This window comes from Callorhinus ursinus, unplaced genomic scaffold, assembly GCF_003265705.2.
Source record: "Callorhinus ursinus isolate GAN/ISIS: 27379988/994484 unplaced genomic scaffold, GSC_fseal_2.0 scaffold12, whole genome shotgun sequence".
Lineage (NCBI taxonomy): Eukaryota > Metazoa > Chordata > Mammalia > Carnivora > Otariidae > Callorhinus > Callorhinus ursinus.
Genome location: NW_027397074.1, coordinates 50569477 through 50590476, shown reverse-complemented (window position 1 = coordinate 50590476; position 21000 = coordinate 50569477). Strand labels below are relative to the sequence as shown.

General features: G+C 44.0%; 1 protein-coding gene across 3 annotated transcripts in view; it reads left to right on the top strand.

The window, feature by feature from the left end:
* AOAH (acyloxyacyl hydrolase) overlaps positions 1-21000 on the top strand; it is a 168364-nt gene that overhangs the window by 70793 nt on the left and 76571 nt on the right. For all 3 annotated transcript variants that reach the window (XM_025873145.2, XM_025873144.2, XM_073899076.1), the window contains 4 exons: positions 1024-1094; positions 1941-1989; positions 3251-3299; positions 5170-5264. In XM_025873145.2, the coding sequence (XP_025728930.1) occupies positions 1024-1094; positions 1941-1989; positions 3251-3299; positions 5170-5264 (264 nt within the window). The remainder of the gene's footprint in view (positions 1-1023; positions 1095-1940; positions 1990-3250; positions 3300-5169; positions 5265-21000) is intronic.

The following is a 21000-nucleotide window of genomic DNA, read 5'->3' as shown; positions in this document are numbered from 1 at the left end:
TCCTTTAGTAAGACAAGACTGAATTCCATTTGAATGTATTAATAATTTGATAATACACCATTCCATGATTTTTATGGACTTTTTGGCATCGTAATAATAATAACCATCAGAGTGGGTCTTTAGGCCGAGACTGTTTTTGTTTCCTGAAGCCATTCCCAGCTAGGTATTTCAGTTATCTGAAGGTGTTGAGAATTATTTTGGAAATTCTTAAACCTACTTTTAGAGTGTGTGTGTGTTGTGTTTATGTGTATGCACATGTTTGATTTAGAGCAGTAAGACGTCAGGATGTTCTCTGCAAAAGCAAACAAGCAAGTGGCAGGTGTAACTCCCCAAAGCTGGTGGGATCTCAGATATTCAACCTGGGAATGGGGGAAATAAAAACATTGTTTGATATTATCATGACTCTTGATTCTTTCAAATCAAGGATCAAGACAGTTCAATCATATAATAAATCCACATAATTAGACAGTTTTGCTAGAGATTTTTAAATTATCCAGTACAATGAGTAATCATTTGACAAAATAAACCGATTGTTTTAGAGGCTAAGAAGATTGATGACCAATAAGGTTCAGAGAGTTCAGGAACATTTGTGGAAGTATACACACACACACACACACACACACACGCATGCATATACAGATGCACATATGCACGTGCACATGTACGTACAGCATGCATGCACATAACCACACCTGTGAGTGCACACGTGCTCACATACCTACACACTCACATGCATACACTCCCGTGTACCCACACACAGGCACACACCCAACAGCACATATACACACACTCACATGCACACACACTTCCACCTGGCATTGGCGCTGGGACTCCATTACATTTGACCTCACACAGCATGCCTCAGCATATTAATCTTAATTTTCTTAGTAATCTCTAGTGTTCCTAGATTGTATTGGAATTAAGAATTACACACATCAGTACCCCGGGCCAGCTCTGACTGCCCTTCCTCGTGGATAACAGGGGCGGAAATGAACACTTCCTGTGTGTGCGTTTCAATTCCAGACACTGAGGGGCTACCACTGGCGAGGGAGAGACTGCAATGACAGCAACAAGATGGCATACCCGGGCAGAAGGTACATCTCTTCTCATCACTGACTTGGGCAACTACCTTCCAAAAAGGAGGTAGGAGGCATCATTCCAACCCCAGCCTAGGGGATTGGTACTTAAAGAGAGAAGGGACCGCCGTGTCCCCACTGCAGTAAAGCTCAGTGAAGAAAGAACAGCATTCATTCATCATTTGTCCAGGAAACGCTCATGGAGCACTTGCTCATTGCCAAGCACTCTGCCTCGTGTCAGCGGTTAACAGAATGGAAGTGGCGCCTCCCCTCGTGGAGCTTCCAGTCTAGCGGAAGGAACACGCGAGTCCCCAGGTTATGGTGGACTTGTGTCCAGCCTCCTGCACAAGGTCTACACGCAGGACTGAGTGAGAAGTGAGCACGGGGCTCCCGTGAGTGGACCGCATGTCACATTTTAGTCCCAGGCTGACGTTCAGCCAGCCACATCTCGGACTTCAGAAAATGGACATGCCAACCTTCATCTTAGCCGTGACTGCAGGGCCACAGCATTCAGAACCCCAGATGTTTGGGAGTGTAGAGCGCAATTGTAATGGCCTCAGTGGGCTACAGATTCATTCACTCTGCTCACCAACTCCGTTCCACAATACAGTCCATGAATAGAGGTCACTGGAATTAGTCCATGGTGCCCAGAAAATATCCAAAACCAAGATAATGGCAGAGGCCAAGTGGAGGCTTCTGTGTGCCATTGACAGTCATGAGTGGCACTCCTCCTTGAAGAACCTGCTGTCCATCAGTGACACTTCACACAGCACTTGTTCATTCATTCATTCATTCATTCATTCACCTAACATTCACGGGGCAAGAAGTATATGCTAAAAACCAATATTGGTGTTTTCTTCTTAGGCCAGACAACTGGGATATACATGAAGATTCAAACTGTAATGGCATTTGGGTAAGCAACTAGATTCAAATCTAGTTCTCTGTCCGTTCTCTGACATTCTGCCATCCTTAAAAGCTTATTTGCTTTAGTCAGTCCTAAGGAAGAAGGAAGTCAGTCCTAAGGAAGAAGATGACAGATGAAAGCACCCTTTTTCTGCAAATTGGAAGAGGGGTAAAGACTCTGATCTCACATGATGGATGATAGGGATGTAATGAGAGTTGAGAGTCTGTTAGTCACAGGCCCTTGAAGTCACCCGCATCTAACCCCTTTATTCTGTGGTGAATCAGGCGAAATTAAATGAAGGGTGCTGTTAGCGAAGTTTTACAGCAACCCAGACAGCTGTTGGAGCAAACCTCTTGCTGCCACCTCTTCGCAGCAGCCATTTTCTTTCTATTCCATAAAGCTAGTCAGGCAGGGTGGAAATTACCCTATAGTTACCCCACTATCTACATCTCGAGGCATTTAATGCTGGAGCTCCAGCTCTCCATGAACAAAAGATTTGCAGCTTTCAGGAAGAGAAAGGGAATAAAGCCCAACCAAACACAACAATGGCAGCAGACCGACGTTTTGTGGGGTATTGAGCTAAAATATGATTTGAGGGTCCTCCTGAAGAAAAAGAATACCAAATTACAAATACGAAATCAAGTATGAAAGTAAATAGTTAATTAGAACAATAGAAGAAATCCCAACAAATTCCTGGAGTCTTGGAAATTCAGGTCCCTTGGAAATTGTAGGATGTGCAGCAGCATCCCTGGCCTCTCTACCCACTTGATGCCAGTCACTCCCCCTCCCCCTGTTGTCACAACCAAAAATGTCTCTAGACTTTGCCAAATGTCCCTTGGGGTAGGGGTGGGGGGAAACCAGCCCTGTTGAGAATCGCTGCTCTGGAAGCATCAGTCCTTAGGGAGTGGAGATGTCAGGGCTCTTAGAGCTCCCCAGCTCAGAGACTGAGGAACACACTCTGACCTTGTGTCCCTGTAACACAGTGGGCCCACAGCGCCCCCTCGCGGGGACACTGCCAGCACTCCAGACACTGCCCCGCATCCTCTGGACCAGATGGTTGGGCTTCTGGATCTCTCCTTATTCCTGCCCCAGCTCCATAAAGCCCAACTTACACAAAGTGTTGCTATGTTGAATTAAGGGCTCAAGAGACTTTAATGGGTTTTATCCACTGACTTGCCTTTGTACTTTTAAAGCCATTAGGGAAAGCCTCAGTGTAAGTGTCTTATACATTTAAAAACAAACTGCTAATCTCATCATTTCTCTTTTAAAGGGTGTTGATCCAAAAGATGGAATTCCATATGAGAAGAAGTTCTGTGAAGGTATGAACTATAGAGTTAATGTGCTTATCACAATAGGGACCCTCTTTGCTTGTCTGAGCCAGATTGAAGAGAACAGACCATCCAAGTGAGCAAGTGCCTGATGCTACAGCTTAAAGTTGACCAATTTCCGTTTATTTTCATGAAAAATCAGAAAAAGACATGAAAAAGCCTGTAGAAAATGGAGGCAGAACCTAGAAAAAGCGAAACTGAATTTGTCTTACTGCCTCCTTTCTGTGGGGATTGGAAACTTGATTGAGAATGCCAGAAAAGGCAGCAGGAGAGAGCACAAGGTAGTGGAAACCTAGCACTTCTCCAAATAGGAACACAAATGGAGGTGCTCTTGTTTCCTCTTTCTCCATGTCCTTCTCAATACCCGACAAGGTCAGACATCTGGGCTTGTGCTGACTGAGTCCCTGCGGCAGGCAACTGGGCTAAAGATTCACATCTGGGTGACTTGAGGGAGACCTCCAAGTTAGAGCCATTGGGAGTTCCCGAAAACAGCTAAGCAAAAGCTCTGTATTCTAAATGCCCAAACGCCACAGACATCTGAGCTGCCAGTACTGTTAAGAGAAACCTATGATCACCCCCACACTGCTGAAAATATATGCCTGGTGATACCCAAAGGGTCTCAGACAAGACCCTCTGGTAGCATCATTTTTTACGTTTAGGCAGTATTTTCCCTAACACTGAAAAGCATTTCAATCATTCATTCATTCATTCATTTGACAGATATTTCCTAAATGCCTATTCCTATTATGCACCAAGGGCTATACTTGGCTCTGAGTTGTCCTGGACAGATGTGATACAGTCCCTGCCCTCAATCAACTTAGTCTAATTGTCTTTAAACTCTCAGAGGGGTAGGAGGGGAGTAGAAAATGCACAGATCCAGTGCAGTGCATAGGTATACAGTTTGAAAATGCTTGTTGGATGAATAAAAGAATGAATGAACAAATGACTGATAAATAAATAAATAAACAAACTCAGATCTAAGTGAAAGATCCTGGTATGAGGATCTAGGATCATCATGGGAAGCCTCTTGGACTTGCCCCATCCCAACCCCTCCTGGATGTCCTGGGCCTCCTCCATCCCCATGTATGTGGCCAAGTGCTAACTGTCACAGAGGCCCAGGTTAGGGAGCCACTGAAATGAGGCTAGACCAACCTCCAGCATGATTTGGGGAGACTTGGGGCTAGGGGAAAGAGGCGCCCCTCTCTGTCTCTGGGAGGCATCAGTTGATTCTTTCAGGATCTTAAGGGATTTAGAAGAGTACATGCATCACCCATGGGTAAATGAATTGTGTAGATGGGCCTCAGAGGCAGATTAAGTGATCCCTAACCTCCAGATAGGGCTTCACAGAGACCTTCATGTTCACCTCCCGTTAATCAGCTAGAATTGTCCACCCAGGGCTTTTGTATATATGGATTAGGAGCTTTAAAAGACCATAACATCTTTGAAAAGTCAAAATTGCTCCATGAGATCACAAATTCTTAAAGTGAATTATAACAGAATTCAAGAGAGTGATTTCCAAAACCAAAACTTAGGGCATATTTCTGAGTTCAGAAAAAGTTTTGATTCATTGATTCATCCATCATTCACTCATGAGGTTGCACGGCAGTTTGTTTTATGCTGAGCTAGGAAACACACCTGCATCTGTACAGCTTAGCTAGCAGTTTTGATGGCCTAGAAATCTCATTCAGCTCCTAAACTTGATCTCCCTCACTCCCCAACACTCAAAAAGTGGCAATGCATCATTGTTATGATGCTCTGTGCATGGAATATACATCATGGTATCTACTCTCCTAACCACCCAATCTGGAGGCTCCAAACTACTTGAGGTGTATAAATAATGCAAATAAATTGTGCCACCCAGGTTCACAGCCCAGGGGAATCATTTTGCTGGGAGACTCAGCTGGGGCTCATTTTCGCATCTCTCCCGAATGGATCACAGCTTCACAGATGTCTTTGGTAAGTAATTTTGGCAGTAATTATCCCGGATGTGCCAGCCTTTGTGTTTGGTCCCCCCTTGCTCTCTCTAAATGCGATGCCAACTCCAAACAGGTGCACATTTCCTTCCTCAGCAAAATCTGTTATAAGAGGCACATCCACAGCCATTTCAGCTCAATTCATTTCAAACAATGTGGTAAGAAATGTGAGGGCATTGTCACAACAGGCTCATCACAAGAACCATCCTGTCCATTAGAGAAGGGGGATAGTGCCCCTGCCAGGTGGAAAGGAGACTTAAACACAATGGGGAAGCTTGTCATACGGCCACCTCGGGCATGGTTCCCTTCTCCCTCTCCAAGAACCCTGAAACTCTGATCCAGAGAAATCAGGAATTATACCAGAATTATAAATTCTTCCTTGATCCCTTCTTCTCAGACTAGAGAAATTGAACATACACCTAAACACTCCAACTGAACCTATCCCAAGTCCCAAAACTGAACAGATATAGACTTCCCTTTGTAAAGATGAGCAAGCAGGGAAACATCTGGACACATAAAAAATGCTCATGATCTCAAAAGAAGAGTGCTTTTTTGAAAAAAAAAAATGCTTGCTGTAGGAGACAGAGTGACATTTTGTAAAATACTAAATTCAGGTTCTCAACAATAGTCGACAGGAGGTTGTACCCATGAAAAAGGAGCAATCTGATATCGGGAAAGACTACTTTGGGGAGAAAGAACAATAATCAACTGATGTGAAAATCCAGTGGCAACACTGACAAGCAAGTTAGCAATGCAAAAAAGAAGATAAGCAAAGCAGTCCTCCAGCTGGGGAAATTCTGGAACTCAGAAAAGAGGCATGCAGGGTGGATTCTGGAGATTGAATAGAAAACCCAGAAAAGAGAACACATCAGGCAGAGAGGAAGTTGTGACCAAATCAACAATAAAAGATAATTCTCTTGAGTTGAGGGAATCCTTGTCTTCAGTCCCAAACCCGCACTGAGCACCAGGTCCAAGTGTAAAATAGACTCTCTTTACCACATCTTCCTTTTTTTTTTTTTTAATTCCAAATATAAAGAAAAATCTTGCAGTCATTCTGCCCAACAACAACAAAAAAAACCCCAGCATACTTACTAGGAGGAAAAACCCTTTTGGCATCAGAGTTACCTCTCTCGATGCTAACTTTTAGAAAATAGTGGAATGGCCTCTACAGGATTTTGAGGATTGTGTGTCAAAAGTGCTTAGACTGCCAAGATATTTTTGTTCTTACAGGAGGGCCCCAGAGACTTATTCTCAGTTTTTCAAAGACTCAGAAAACATAACAGCCATATGCCCTCCTGAGAAAGATTATTTTAAGTATTCCAGATTACTATTCCAAATATTCCAAATATTACTAGATTTCATTATATAACATTTTCAAATGTACACAATGTCAAAAAATCCATAAAGTTAAAAGACAAATGAAAAACGAGAACAATATTTATAACATATAAGGCAATATTTAAATCCCCCAATAACAGTTCCTGCATGTCAATAATAATTTTTTTAATTTAATAAAGAACATAACTAATAAATATAAACATTGTTTCATCTTTAATAGTAATCAAAGAAATACAAATTAAAACAACAATGGAATATCATTCATCATCTGTCAAACAGATAAAGTTTAAAAAGTGATAAAGGCCTAGTTTCAGCAAAAATATGGACATATTCTTTCACCACCAAGAGTGTTTAAGTTGTTAGAATTTCTCTAAAAGGCAATTTGACTATATAAAGTGGCATGGAAATGTTTGTGGTTTTAATAATTCTGCATCTGGAAGTTTACCTCTAAAACTGATCAGTCATTTGCTCAAGAATCTATGTACATGAATATTCATCAAAGAGTTACTTATAAGAGCAGAAATTAGAAAAGAAATTAAAAATTAAAAAACCAGGGATTAGACATGTAAAAATATATTATATCCATAAAATGAAATGTTATGCTACCACTAATACACATGTTGTAGACATATTCCTTAGCAAGAAATATATTAATAATAACTTGTTAGGGGGCAAAAACAGTTTATAAAATAATATGTATGAACCAGGTTTGTGAATATATCAGTGCATCTGTGTGTGCAAGCAAAGAAAATAATAGGAAGGTTATGGATCAGTACGTTAACACTGGTATGTCTGGATTGTAGAACACTGGGTAACATTTTCTCTTATTTTTCTTCAGTGAATTTGTACTGTGTATGTACCAAATATTGTAATCCAAGATTTAGGGGGCCTGTTTGTTTTGTTTTGCGCAAATAGCTAAAAAACACCAAAGCACTGCTTTCCTTAATATTTATCAAAGCCCTCCGAGGTAGGTGTTATTGCAACATAGCTTCACTGTACAGACAGATACCCAGAGAAGTTGAGTAGACTGCCTAAGGTCACAGAGCTAACAGGTGAAAGAATCACTTCCTTTCATTGTCATCTTGAACAAGCCACCTACCCATAAACTCTGTAAGTGATGGTAGGAACAATCTCAGGCAAGGCCATGTGTTTCATGATCTAAGGGCTGTGAACATGCTTTGGACTCTATGTTGGATTCAAACCAGACAAAAAGTAGATTGACACACAGCTCCTGCAGTGCAGTGGCGGCGGCCAGCCAGGCCGGTCCATGACCTTGGGCTTGTCCTTATCCCACACCTGGGCCTCCAGAGGCTGAGGGGAAGGGTGTCACTTTAGGTTTCTCCCAGAGAGAATGGCCTCTCACAAACTCTCACCAGAGCACCAGAACAGCTCACTCTGCAGGGTGCTAAATCTCTGAGAAAGAGATCGATCCACTGAGAAACCAGCCCAGCAGCTGGTCCCATCCTGAAGTCCTGACAGTTGGAATTTGAACTGTAACATTTTTTTAATCTGCTATTTGCAACAACAAATTAAGTGAGATACTGCAGCTCGGCATTGTTGGTTTGGGTTTGGGTTACAGGTATCCCCTTGTTTCTGAAAGTTTGTTTTAATGCCACTTTGCTTTTACAGAAGACCTATATTCATCCCCTTTTCTTGCCGACTAAAATCTAAAGAAGATGTTCACTTTTACAAAAAAAAAAAAAAAAAAAAAAAAGCTGTTACCAGACTAATGTAGATCTTTCAGAAAAGCAAAGTGGCCTAGTTAGAACTTTCAGAACACTCTGTGTTTAGATAGCCAGGGAAACCTGTATTTCCCACCCCACCCCCCTGTCACTTTTTGGCAGTGAATTGTAGTCCTGAGAAATGACCACAAGAATGGCAATAACATAGAGTTGATGTGGAAGCCAAATTGGGCATAATGGTAGCTGGGATTCATGAATCTCACTGACATGTTAATAATGCTGTTGGTGGTAGGGACATCACTACAGTTTTAGTGTCATTTTGTCACCTATTTCAAGCCTTTGAGGTTCCAGTGTTCTTAAAAGGTCTCCCCAGGTTAACATGCTTCTCCAAGCTACATACAAATCAATCCAGTCACTCCAAGCCTGGACCACTTCTGTGTTATACCATTTATAAGATGGAAGATGAAACAAGAAAAAAAGAGAAACATTTTGCCTAGAAAGTTAGCATTGAAAATGAAGATTTATCACAAAGTTGTTATCAAAATAATGCTGTACAAACCACCTCAAGTCTCAGTGATTTAAAACAATCCCCATTCTCACACATCTGTGGGTTGTCTAGGATCACCTATTTAGGCTGGACTCTGTTGGTCTTGGCTCCAGGCCAAAGGTTGAGTCTAGGTCTGTTCCATGTGTCTCATTTTTCTTGGTTGGGCAATCTATCCGGAAAGTATTCTTTTCACGGTAATGGTGGAAGTGCAAGAGGACAAGGCCCCCTCCCACAAATACAGTTGCTACATCATATCCACCATTAGTGCATTGGCCAAAGCCAGTCACATGACCATGCCCAAGATCAATGGGGAAGCAAGTATATCTGCCCAAAGTGAGAGGGGGAAGAAAGTAAATATTTGCAGTATTGTTTTTATCTAATTATAAATGTTAAATATTCAGTGGGGAAAAATAAGCAATACAGAAATTATTAAGAAATCATTAAAATTCTCCTAAATCCTACCACCCAGGGAGAATCATTTTAACATTTTGGAGTATCAGAATAGTTTTAAAATATTCTTTTAATATTCTTCTTATTGGGGGGAAAAAGATATGAAGTCAATGTTAGAACCAATTTTGAGAGGTTAAAAAAAAAATCCCCACCATCTTGAACTTTTCTCTGTTTTTCCACTCTTTCCCAGAACTCCACCCCCACTATGCATAACACACACACATAAACATTATTTAGTCACAAGAGTAGCAAGTATGCAATAGGCCGTTCTCCTTTTCTTCAATTGGCACTAATTATAATCATTTTTCCACATTGCTACTTAGTCTTTATGTTCATTGTATTTGTCAGTGTTCTATAGTATCCTTTTCAGTATATAATATAAGCCATAATCTACTAAACCATCTAGCCATGACTGGATATTAAGCTGATTCATTTCTGGGCTACTATGGATCATACTCCTTAAAAAAAAATTCTCATTTTCAAACATATTATCTATAGAATTTCTTCATTTGCGCAGGGAGTCAGCCTGTGTATGATTACAATGCCTAGCAGACATCCATGACAGATGTTGAGCTCTGATGTCTCATGTCTTGACTGTTTGGCTTTAATGCTTGTGGCAAGTAAACAAAATATCGCCAAGTACTAACCTGGGACCTACTGTGTACAAAGCCCTGTGATAGGCCTGAATGACACGGAGGTAAAGGGGTTGGAAAGAACCAGGTCTTCAGAAGGCTTCAGGCCTTATGGGGAAATGGAGACAAGCAAATTCCAGAGCTGCTGCATCAATGCATATGCACTCCCCAAACTCAAGGAAAGGAGTTCAGGCAGTCTGGTCCTCAGATGAAGAAGTGTCCTAGCAGCAGAAAGAGCACACACAAAGGCTTACAAGTAAGAGGGCTCAGCATTCTGAGAAGTCTAGTGTGGTTGAATTGATGTTCATAGAGCACAAACTGGAGAAGGTATGAGAAGAATCTAGAAAGGTGCATAGGAGCCAGATCTCAAGGACCCTTGAAGCCACATTAAGGAATTCAGAGTTTATCCTGAAGGCAGTAGGAAGCTGCCAAGGGGTTTTAAACTGAGAAATAGCAGCAGTCATATTTGAATTTTAGAAATATCACCCTGATTTCAATGGCAAGATGGATTGGGAGGAAAAACAGGAAAGTAGACTAGCTAAGAGTTTATCTTCTAGTGAAAGTGCCCTAAATTGGAAGAGTACAGTGGGGAAAAAAAGAAATGGACAAACTCAGAAGTTATCTAGAATGAACAGTGGACATGTATTTTTCTCATACCCTTCCCACCCTGTGGACTTTACAGCCAGTACCTGAAGAGATCAGCCTCCCTGAGCCAGATGTCCCACCCAGCTGGGCTTACTCCAGGGCTGTGAGGGTATCCCCGCATCTGAAGAGGCAGCCTCACCGACTTCACCCCCCTCATGCTGATCTTCCCTGCAGGGGCCAAAGCCCCAGCTTTTGAAAGAGTCTGGCTTACTGGAAGAGTCTGTCCCCCTAAGAAACTTCTGGTGCCTCTGGTTCTTCTGCACCATACCCCTGACTCCCAATAGTTACGGTGAACTTATAATTCGTTGTCCAAACCTGAGAAAAGAGGGATCACTACTGGTAAGTATATGAGGATAATAGGCATTAACTTAGACTGGCCCAGACAAATTGGGATGTATGGCCACCCAACTGAGAGCATGAGAGCCATGTATGGAACTGACGCCATGAGTCAAAAGCAGTGCCCAGAGGGGAGTTTCCAGCCCCTAAATTATCTCTCTATATAAAATAATCTTGGACTTTGAAGCAGACCTGGGTTCAAATCCTAACTTAGCCACTTACTGATCCTCTCTGAACTTAATTTCCTCATCTAAAAAAATATAAATAATTATAGCTATCTCATCAGAAATTTGGGATGATTTTACAAGAGGATATTTAAAAATGGACTATTTATTTCTACCTTTCAACTGAGGCCCCAGGACAATGTGGGCCAACTATTCCCACATTCCGCTGTCAAATATTAGAAGGACTCCTGCACAAGAAGGGAGTGAAAATCATTTCTGCAACCTGTAGCTGAAGGCCCACCTCAAAGGTCTAAGAGTTGAGGCAGGGAATGGCTGGTGTCAGCATGTCAGGGGGGCTCAGCTCTCCCCTCGGGGGAAGGGTGGACATGCTTCCTTCCCAGAGTAAATGACCACTAGCAGACTTGGATGGGTGTCTGCAGAGACTGGAGTCACAGGGGCTGGTGTCCGACACTCATGTGAATAATGTAAGGGTGTGTGATGAGGAAAGAAGGAATGTGTCTTCCTGGGGGCAAAGACATATACCCCAGGAAGGGAGAGCCAGCTTGGATCATTACAAATCCTGGAAACGATTGTCTGGAGATGACTTCACCATGGAGGGTAAAGTCCAGATGACCAGAGGCTGGAGCATGAAAATTAAAGACTAGAGGGAGTGAAGAGAATGCACCAACTGCACCTGCAAAGTTAGTCACGTGTTCCCAGCAGGGCCTCTCAGAGCCCCCATTAGAGAGAGCCAGCTTTGGACATCTGCCCAGCCAGAAGAATCACATCTGATTATACCTCTTCTCCTTCCACCCACCACCACCTGCGGTCAGAAGCCTCAGCCCTGAATTATTCATTAATTCATTTGAGTATAACAATAAGAAACAATCATTACAAATAACATTTTTATGACATATAACTTTATTTTCCAAAACAAACAAAAAAACAAGTTAGAAGAGTAGTTTTCTTTTCCATTGTTGTGAATCTCTTTGATATCTGGCTAAAGACAGCTGGATCTCCATACCTTCTTCCCTCTTCAGTCTGTTTTAATGTACATATAGGTAGCCTCTTAAAAACTACATTGTACCCTCATGAGTGAAATAAAAAGGCAAATGAAAAAGACAAATCGAGTCTTAGAATTATGATGAGAATAGTGATCTCATAAACTCTCTGTGAGGGTCTCAAAGATCTCCAGGGGTCCCCAGACCCTATTTTGAGAACCACTGTCACAGAATTTTCCTTTGCCTTTAATGTCCAAACTCTGAGGATTCACAAAAGAAAGATGTGGTTGTGGAGTACCACAGTGTAGTTTCCAAAATTGTTTACATCTAGAAATGCCAGAAAAGAGGTACTCTAAGATAGAATGTTTTAGGGCAAAATAGGAAGCCATCAGCATAGGGTGGACTAGCCTCTCAACCCAAGAGTTCCAGAGCATATGTGAGGTTCCCCAAGAGAGTGTCCACTGAGAATGCTCCCTCTGCCAGGCTGTGTGTCCGCAGTCCTCCCTCTGCCCATGGGATCTTCTATTTGAGAGCCTTTTAGTAACCACAAGGGAAGAGAACCCCCAACCTTTTGGCTAATTCAGCAGGTGGAACCCCTTTTAAACTGGTTTTCTAGTCAGTGTCAGAGTCAACATTTAGCAGGGACCAATCAGGAAAATAAAAGCATTCCAACAGAGGGGATTTAATACAGGAGATTGACTACACAGGGTAGGATTTAATACAAGCAACTGATTACACAGGTGTTAGAACTAAAAGGGAGTTTCTGAAGAGATTAATCATTGCTGACGCTAGGGCTAGGGAACAAAAAGGAAGATGGGTTTTATCGGCAGCTAGAGCAAGGGGTGTGGCTGATGCTTGAACCTTGGCAGAGCCGGTACTGACTGCCAGGGCGCACAGACCAGCTGCTACTGGAACCACTGTGGGATGTGGAAATGAGCCAGAAGTAGCAAAGGAGGCAGGAGGCTGAAGGCTGCTGGAGGCTGCTGACCTCCGCTGGAACTCAGAAAATTGTTCCTCTCCTCCCACGTGCCCCTCTCCCACCTGCTCCTCCATTGGCTGGGGGACGCAGAGGGGCCTGGGAAGTCCACGCCCCTTCTGTGGAGCCGAGACCGAGCCCAGAGGCAATCAGTGGAATGGGAGGCCTGGCGGGCTGTCAGCACTGTCTTGGCCCATTAGAGCCTCATCCCTTTATGTCCTTTTACCCTGGGACCTGTCTCACCCCTAGAGTGCCCCCCCCCCCCGCCCAAGGCTGCTGCAACCTGTAGCAAATGCCAAATTATTCCCTTCTCAACTGCCTTTGAGGAAGCCCTCCTAAAATGACCAGAAGAGGGCGAACTCCCAGGAATCATCTTTTAAAAATGAAGCCTCTGGACCTTTCTCTGAGGGGTTTGGTGACAGAGGTTCTGAATTTGGATTCTGTAGCACTGACTGTGACACTAGGGAGTACCCAGTGGCCCCTGACCCCACCTTGCAATCCCTCCACAAACTCTGGTTCCACGTAGCAACCGTAGTAAACACCCGGCTGCGGGGGCCTCACTCTGGGGCTGACCGTGGGAAGAGGTACGGTCAACGGTCAAGAGACCCTTCAGGACCCCGCAGCGTGTTTGGTGCTCTGCATTTGCTGTCCCAAGTCATCCGTCATGTCGTCTGGAAAGAGCCGGGAGTGCCGAAGAAAATCAATGATTCGTGGTTTCATAATAGGCCATTCTGCCCTTTATGAGAATACTCAACATTTCTTGGCCTTTGTCTCCCTATAAAGCAGAAAACACTTCTGCAAATGCATCACCCCAACCCGACTGCACCTATGGAAAAGGACTCCACAGTCTTGGGTGTCATTCCTGCCGCAGCCTCTTCCTCTCTCCCCTTCTTGCCCCCCGCTCGTTAAGCAGTGTGGCACCCGGGAGGCCTGTTTACAGCTAATTAGATTAGGAGTGTGTTCATCTGGAAAGATATTTGTAGTTCAATAAAGAGAGTGTGAAGAATCACCCTCCTGGTTCCACAGAAACAAAGGTTCTGAGCCTCATTCCGCTGGGGGCAGAGAAAGGTTTTTGCCCCCTCCCTCCTTAAACAAGCCTCGCTTCTCTCCAAGATATACGTAGTCCTTAGACTCAGAATGAGCTTCCCAAGCCACAGGAAAGATCTCAGCTTCGAAAGATTGCAAAGCAAAACAACGAGCAAATTTGAAAACACTTTCATGCGGGTTTTTTTTTTTCTTTCAAAGGAAAAACAATCACTGCTTGAGATGTTTTGTTGAGAAAGAAAAAGAGGCAGAGAGATCATCAAGGCCAGCGATAGACGCTGCCCTCCTGCCTCTTCCCCATCTGTTCGAAAATTATTTCCAAAATATTAAATGCTGCATTTCACTGAACCAGAACTGCATGACGCGTTGGGGCTGGGGGAGAGAGGAGGCAGACGAGATTCTGAAATATAATTTCCCAAATGTTTATCTTGCTAGCAAAGGCTGCTGCCTGTACTATAATAAAATCTTAGCATGACCCCCATTAGGCTGTTGTCTGTAGGGTAAGTAGGCACAGATTGAATTTCGTACTGTGTCAAGGACAAAATGAATCCTTAGTCTGGCTGCAGAAAACGCATATTCACCCAAGAGAACAGCGGCTCCAGTCTTTCAAGCCCACATGTGCTTCATTCTTTTCTTTGAGATGAGTGTACAGATCAAGTTTGGCTGCCCTTTATTAGCCTCCAGACAGCCAGAATAGTATCAAAGCTCGCACCCTGGCTCTCCCTAACCTGCCCACTTCCCGCTTTCTGGATTTAACAATGAGCATAAAGCTTCCATCAAGCGTAAAGACTGATTTTCATGGTGCATGTAAAATATGAAAATCCTACCTTGGCTAACTTCATGCCGGCTCCAGAAATATTTAAGGGTTAGAGTACTTTATTATTGTTTTTCCAGACGAGGAAAGGTCGTAGTTCAGTAAAATTGGGCAAAATTACATTTTCTGCTCCTCGGACGTCTTGTGGGCTGGCAGATTAAGGATGCGAAGCGGTGAGAAGAGAAGCCTCAATCCTAGTTACTTCTCATTTGTTCGGTCAGAAAAAGAGAGTTATGTTCATGTCGGTGAATCCTTTCCTCCAGTGGCTATCAGGTCACAAGAGACAGAATATTCTTCAATTCCCATTCCCTGTTCATGGGTACAGGACAGCCAGGCTGTTGCTTTGAGGCCTGATCAATGTAAAGCCCTTTCCTTCCTGCTCAAGGTGCGCCTGTGGGTCTCTTACCTGCCAGCAAAGTAGGGTGTTCTTGCAGGCTCATTCTTCCGACAACGTTTGTGATCTTAGCCCTCACTAGCTTCTGCAAGAATTAAAAAGCCAAACACTCATTGTTATGAAAAACTACAAGAGGAAATTATTTGAAGCTCCATACTTCTGAAGAGCATTTATAATTAGCCAGCCCACATGCCTGCTCTCCCAGCACATGAGATGGAGATTTCCTCAGAAAGGCAGCATGAGTCCATAAGCACTGTACGAGCCAGCGTGCTGCTAAGACTCAATGCAATCTCTTACCCTCTAGTTAATTATATTTACCACTTTGCTTAGCTCTCCCTCAAGCTCCTCAACCGTGAAATGGGTCTCAGGGAACTAACTCATCACAGGAAAAACATCTAGAATCTTGAATCAGTGGGGATGTGGAAAGAGGAAAATTCTGGCATTTAGAAATAATTTGGGATGTTGGAATTGATTGCTACACCCCATTCATTCATTAGCTCATTCAGCTAATTCCCTCCATGCCACTCCTTGGGGTAATAAGAATAGAGATTGCCCAGCCCAGCCCTTGCCAAATGCTGGGTTTCGGAATGATTTCCTGGGGATTTTCTACTCAAGGTATTGGCTGGCAGATTGGTCAGAGATGTGAGCTAAACCATAAGTCCTAGAGGAAAATCAAGGCAAGCATTCTGAAATACAAGATCCAAAGAGTCCAGGTGGATTAAGGACAGCAACACTGAGCCAAGAATTTAAAGACTGATTGCTAAAGAACCCAAAGGAAAATAGATCAATAAGGAGCAAAGAGGTCATGTTCTCATGTTGGTAACATAGTTGTGAACCAGCAAGTAGAGCAGGTAGAAGGGTAGAGCCTTCCTTAAAAGACTAGTTATTAATCAAGCAGGGTATAGGCTCAGCTGCTGTAATGAAGAATCCCAAAATTCAGTGACTTAAGATGCAAATATGTTTTCCTTTCATATAATAATCCAGAGAGAAGCAGTCCAGGGCTGACAAGACAGTCAGACCATCCTCAACATGCAGCTTCCACCTCTGAGTCCAAGGGAGTTGCTCCTGCTTTTGCCACCTCCCTCCTGTAGGATAGAAAAAGGGCCCAGTGAGGACACACACATCCCCTGGGAGAATCTGATTCAGAGGTGGCACACATTACTCTCTCACACACCTCACTGTGCAGAACCTAATCCCATGGCCATACCAGGATCCATCAGAGGCTGGGAAGTATAGTCAGTCCCTGGCTGGGCAGCCATGTGCCCAAAGAACACTGTGGGAGTTCTACTATTAAAGGCAGAGAAAAGAGATGAGGGTGGACCATTGGGTCCCTAGACATGAAAAGGAGTCTCTAGCCTCAAGGAGCTTAAAGTCTACTTGGGAAGATAGACAAGTAAACTCTTGTCTTACAACATTAAGCAAATGTTACCATGTGTTTACCAAATGCCAGGCATTATACTTAGCATTATCTCCTTTCATACTGAAATGACTCCATTATTATGTATATTTTATAGATGAAGAAATGAAGACTTAGAGAGGTTAACTAACCCAAGATAATGCAGTTAAACATGGAGCACAGATACAAATCTGATTCTGTCAGACCCTAGAGCAGAAGTCAGCATATTATGGCCCTTGAACCTAATGTGGCCCTTCACTTTTTTTTTTTTTTGTAAATAAAGTTTTAATGAAACACAGCATGCCCATTCATTTACATATTGTCAGTGGCTGCTTTTCCACTACAATGGCAGTACTGCGTAGTCATAACAGAAACCAAATGGCCCACAAAACCTAAAATATTTACCATCTGCCCTTTACAGAAGAAGTTTGCCTACTCTGCCCTAGTGCTGGCATGTCAGGTGTAATTAGCTAGGCATGCGCAGGGTGTGATGAGAGCTGGAGGAGAGCGCCGCACAGAGGGAGGGTGGGCCAGTCTAGGAAGTCGGGATTTAGCTAACTAACCCTTGACCAATGAACAGCAATTGATCAGTAAAGACAGTGGAGTAGGACGAAGAGCGTGTGACAGGCCTGGAGGTCTGAGTGGCCCACAGGTATTTGAGTGGGGTGTGAGAAGAGGTTGGGGCAGTGGGTGGTGCAGTGTGGAGGGGGATATTGAATGGCTACAGTAGCTCGTAGAGCAGCATTTCCCAAACCTGGCCCATCATCGCAGCCATTTTGGGCACGTATTAAAAATAAGGATTCTAAGACTCCACCACAAATCTGCCCAAACAGGATCCATATCTTCAAGGAACTCCCCACAAGATTCTGGAATACACTGCTAACGATAGTAAGGGGAGAGTGAGAAGGCAGGGACACCGGCCAACAGCTGTAGCGGTAACCCAGGGCCGTCCGACGCGCACGCTGGAAGGCCAGAAGCAGCAAGGTTTGTGACAGCTGCTTGGTAGAAGGTGAAAGAGGGGAGAGGAAGCAAAGGAGATTGTTTTTTGTGAGTGAGATAGTGGGGAGTGACAGCCCAGTTCTGGCCTGGTCGTGAGGAGTCCCCGTGATGTCTTCTCCTGTTCTCCCCTCTATAGCCTGGCTATGGACTTTGGGCTTCTAGAGTCTAATGTTGGATGTTACCTCTCAAAAAGGGAGAACTACCCCATCCCAGACAAATGGAAGCCTGGTTGCTTCAGAAATGACCAAACCTTTACAAAATCAAATGGAGGTATCTGAAGGGGGGACTTTTATAATTTGATACGGATGCCCCATTGCCTGTTCCTGGCCCTTAGAAGAGTTATTTTTTCTGTTTGTTAAAGAATTTGTTTCAGTGGCTCCTTGAAAGAATTGAGTTGTGATCATTTCTGCATAACAGCGGGACACTTTAAACTCTTATTTTCTCAGTTTTATGAATTTGGGTACAGTTCTTCAATCAGTCTGGAAGTAATGATGGAAGGAATTGAATTCTGTGGAAGAAATCCAACTGCACGATGCATTTTCATTTGGTATGGGGCAGTTAGATAAATGCATCCCTCGACTCATTCATTGAATAAATAAATCATGGGGTTAGAGCTTAAATAATAAATAAAAGCAAAGGGGAAAGAAAGAGACTAAGAAGGGCTGACAAGGTGAAAAAATAGATAAATAAAAAGAGTTATATGCAGGCAAAATGATGAAAGATTGTTGCCTGCCATTCTGTCCTCTTTATATTTACTTTATATTTAATGTTTTTTTGACTATTTCTTCACTGCCCCATAAGGTGTTGGACTGGCGTAGGGTCAAAAATGAAATGCTATACCTTTTCCCTGAAAATTACTTATTTAGCGCTAGCTGAAGTCTAAATGTGCCTTCAATAGGCTTCATCCCAGGAGCTGAGCAGTTATTGTTACTGGTCATGACAACAGAGAGAGCAGTAGATAACTGGCATACTGGCTGTTTGTGTTTGTTTGAGGAAGACTTTGTTGGTCTTCCTTGTACATAATACGAATTCAGCCTTGGAATTTTGCATATGGTATTGCCAACACTTTAACTCTTTTTGCCCCTGTCCCTCTTTGCCTGGCTCCCTCTTAGTAACCTCACAGGACTCACATGGGATAACGTTTCTTTCAAGATTCCTTCCCTGGCCCCCACGCGTGGGATAGGTGTCCCTTCTATGACTCTGGACTTCCCTATCAATCCTGCTAACAGCTAACGTTCATTGAACACTGACAATTCTGAACTCTATGAATGGATTGTCCTTTCCAATCCTCTCAACCACCTGATGAGATAGGTACTATGATTAGTCCATTGTACAGACAGGGAAACTGAGATACAGAAGAGTTAAAGGTTACCCAGCTGGGAAGTCTTTATGTTCTAGCCTGTGAGTTCCACAAAGGAGTAACTTGTGGCTGCCTGGTATGATGGTCAACAGAGTGCCTGGCATGGGCTGGCATTGATGTGTTTCTCTCTGTCTCTCTCTCTTGTCTCTGACTCTCTCTCTCTCTCTCTCTGTGCTTCTCTCCTTCTCTGTCTCTCTTTCTCTGTATGTTTAATGAATTATAAGACCACAGGGACCTCAATAGGAGACTCACTTCACTGCATATGGGATTCTAAAGTTGATGAATCAAACTTGGAGTTAAATTGCATTCTTGAAGTTGTCTATATCAAAACATTAGCTTATGTGAATGATGCTGCCTGGCTGAGTTAAGTCTGAGACTGCAGAGGCAGAAAACAGATGATATACACTTTCTCCACTCTCCCAGATCTTCATCTGCCAGGCCGCAATGAAAGATAAACCTCCAGATCAGCAGTGTGCATTGTGCTCTGTGGCTGCCTTTCCTCAGCAGATGTGAGGACAGAACAGGCTCTGGGAATATGTGAGTGGGGTGTGTATGTACGTGTCTGTGTAGGGTCACATTTCAGTATGTATCCCAAAAATATTCATTCTATACTCCTAAGTTATGTATGGCTTCCATATAAGAGAAACAGAGAGGAAAAGATGGCGGCCACTCCTCAGTTATCTGTAGATTTCTGAATTTTCATCCAAAGCAGTATCCGAGATACCATCTATTCAGTAGACACCCAGGAAGCCTAATTTCCACAACTGGTAGACCCAGCTTAGCCAAGTTTGTGATTCCGTGAGATTTGGCAGCTTAGGGGAAAAGCAAGGACCAAATACAAATGGGTTACTGAAAGCCTATTTTTAGAACTCTGGCCTGCTCCAAGCCTCTCCCTTCCTAATCCCACCAGAATCCGGCTTCACATCCCAGCCCCCTACTACCAGCTCTGTGACCTTGGCAAGTCACCCAAACTCCCTCTGGGCTCTGTTTGCCATAGTTTTCCTGGGTCCCACACTGCCCAATTTCTGCCCAGAAAATACTCCTCTGTGACCCAGAACCAGTGACAGGAGGTGCCACCATAAAAGGGGCTTTTTCAGTATGTCTGAGTAGGTTGAGGCCTGGGTACTCATTCCTTTTTTGAGAGGTAGTGTCCAGCATCTGATACATGGTAGTTGCTCAAAAAGTGTTTGCAGAGGGGGCGGAACAAGATGGCGGAGGAGTAGGAGACCTGGATTTCATCTGGTCTCAGGAATTCAGCTGGAAAGGGATCAAACCATTCTGAACACCTACGAACTCAACAGGAGATCAAAGAAAAGAATAGCAACAACTCTCTGAACAGAACAGTGACCACTTTCTGGAAGGTAGAATGTGCAGAGAAGTGAATCCGAGGCGATATTCGGGAGGATAGACGGCGGGGGAGGGGGCCTCCGTCGGCCGCTTCTGGCAAGTGATAGAGCCGCGGAGCACAAAATCGGAACTTTTAGAAGCTGGCTCCGCTGAGGGACGTCGCTCCAGTGGCTAAGCGGGGGGTGGAACCCTCACGGGACAGTGTGGTCTCAGGACCCTCGGGGTCACAGAAAGACCGGGGGTGCCTGAGTGCGGCAGAGCTCCCAGGTATTGGGGCGGGGAAGCCGTCTGCAGAGACAGAGCCGAGGAGCGGGCTCTCAGCTTGGGCTTGCCATAAACTGTGATCGGCGACACAGTTGGGTCACTGCTCCTCCAGCAGGGACCCAACAAGCGGCAGAGGCGGGGAGACTCCCCTTCCTCCCCTGGAAGGAGCGGCGCCAGAGCACACCGCAGGGATCTGCTGGGTTTGGAGACTCCACACCGAGTTGGGTGCCAGAGATAGAAATGCTCAGTCACAGGCCGGGTGAGCACGGAGTGCGGCCGGAGACCGGGGAGACGGGAGTGATTGACTGCTTTTCTCTGGGGGTGCACTGA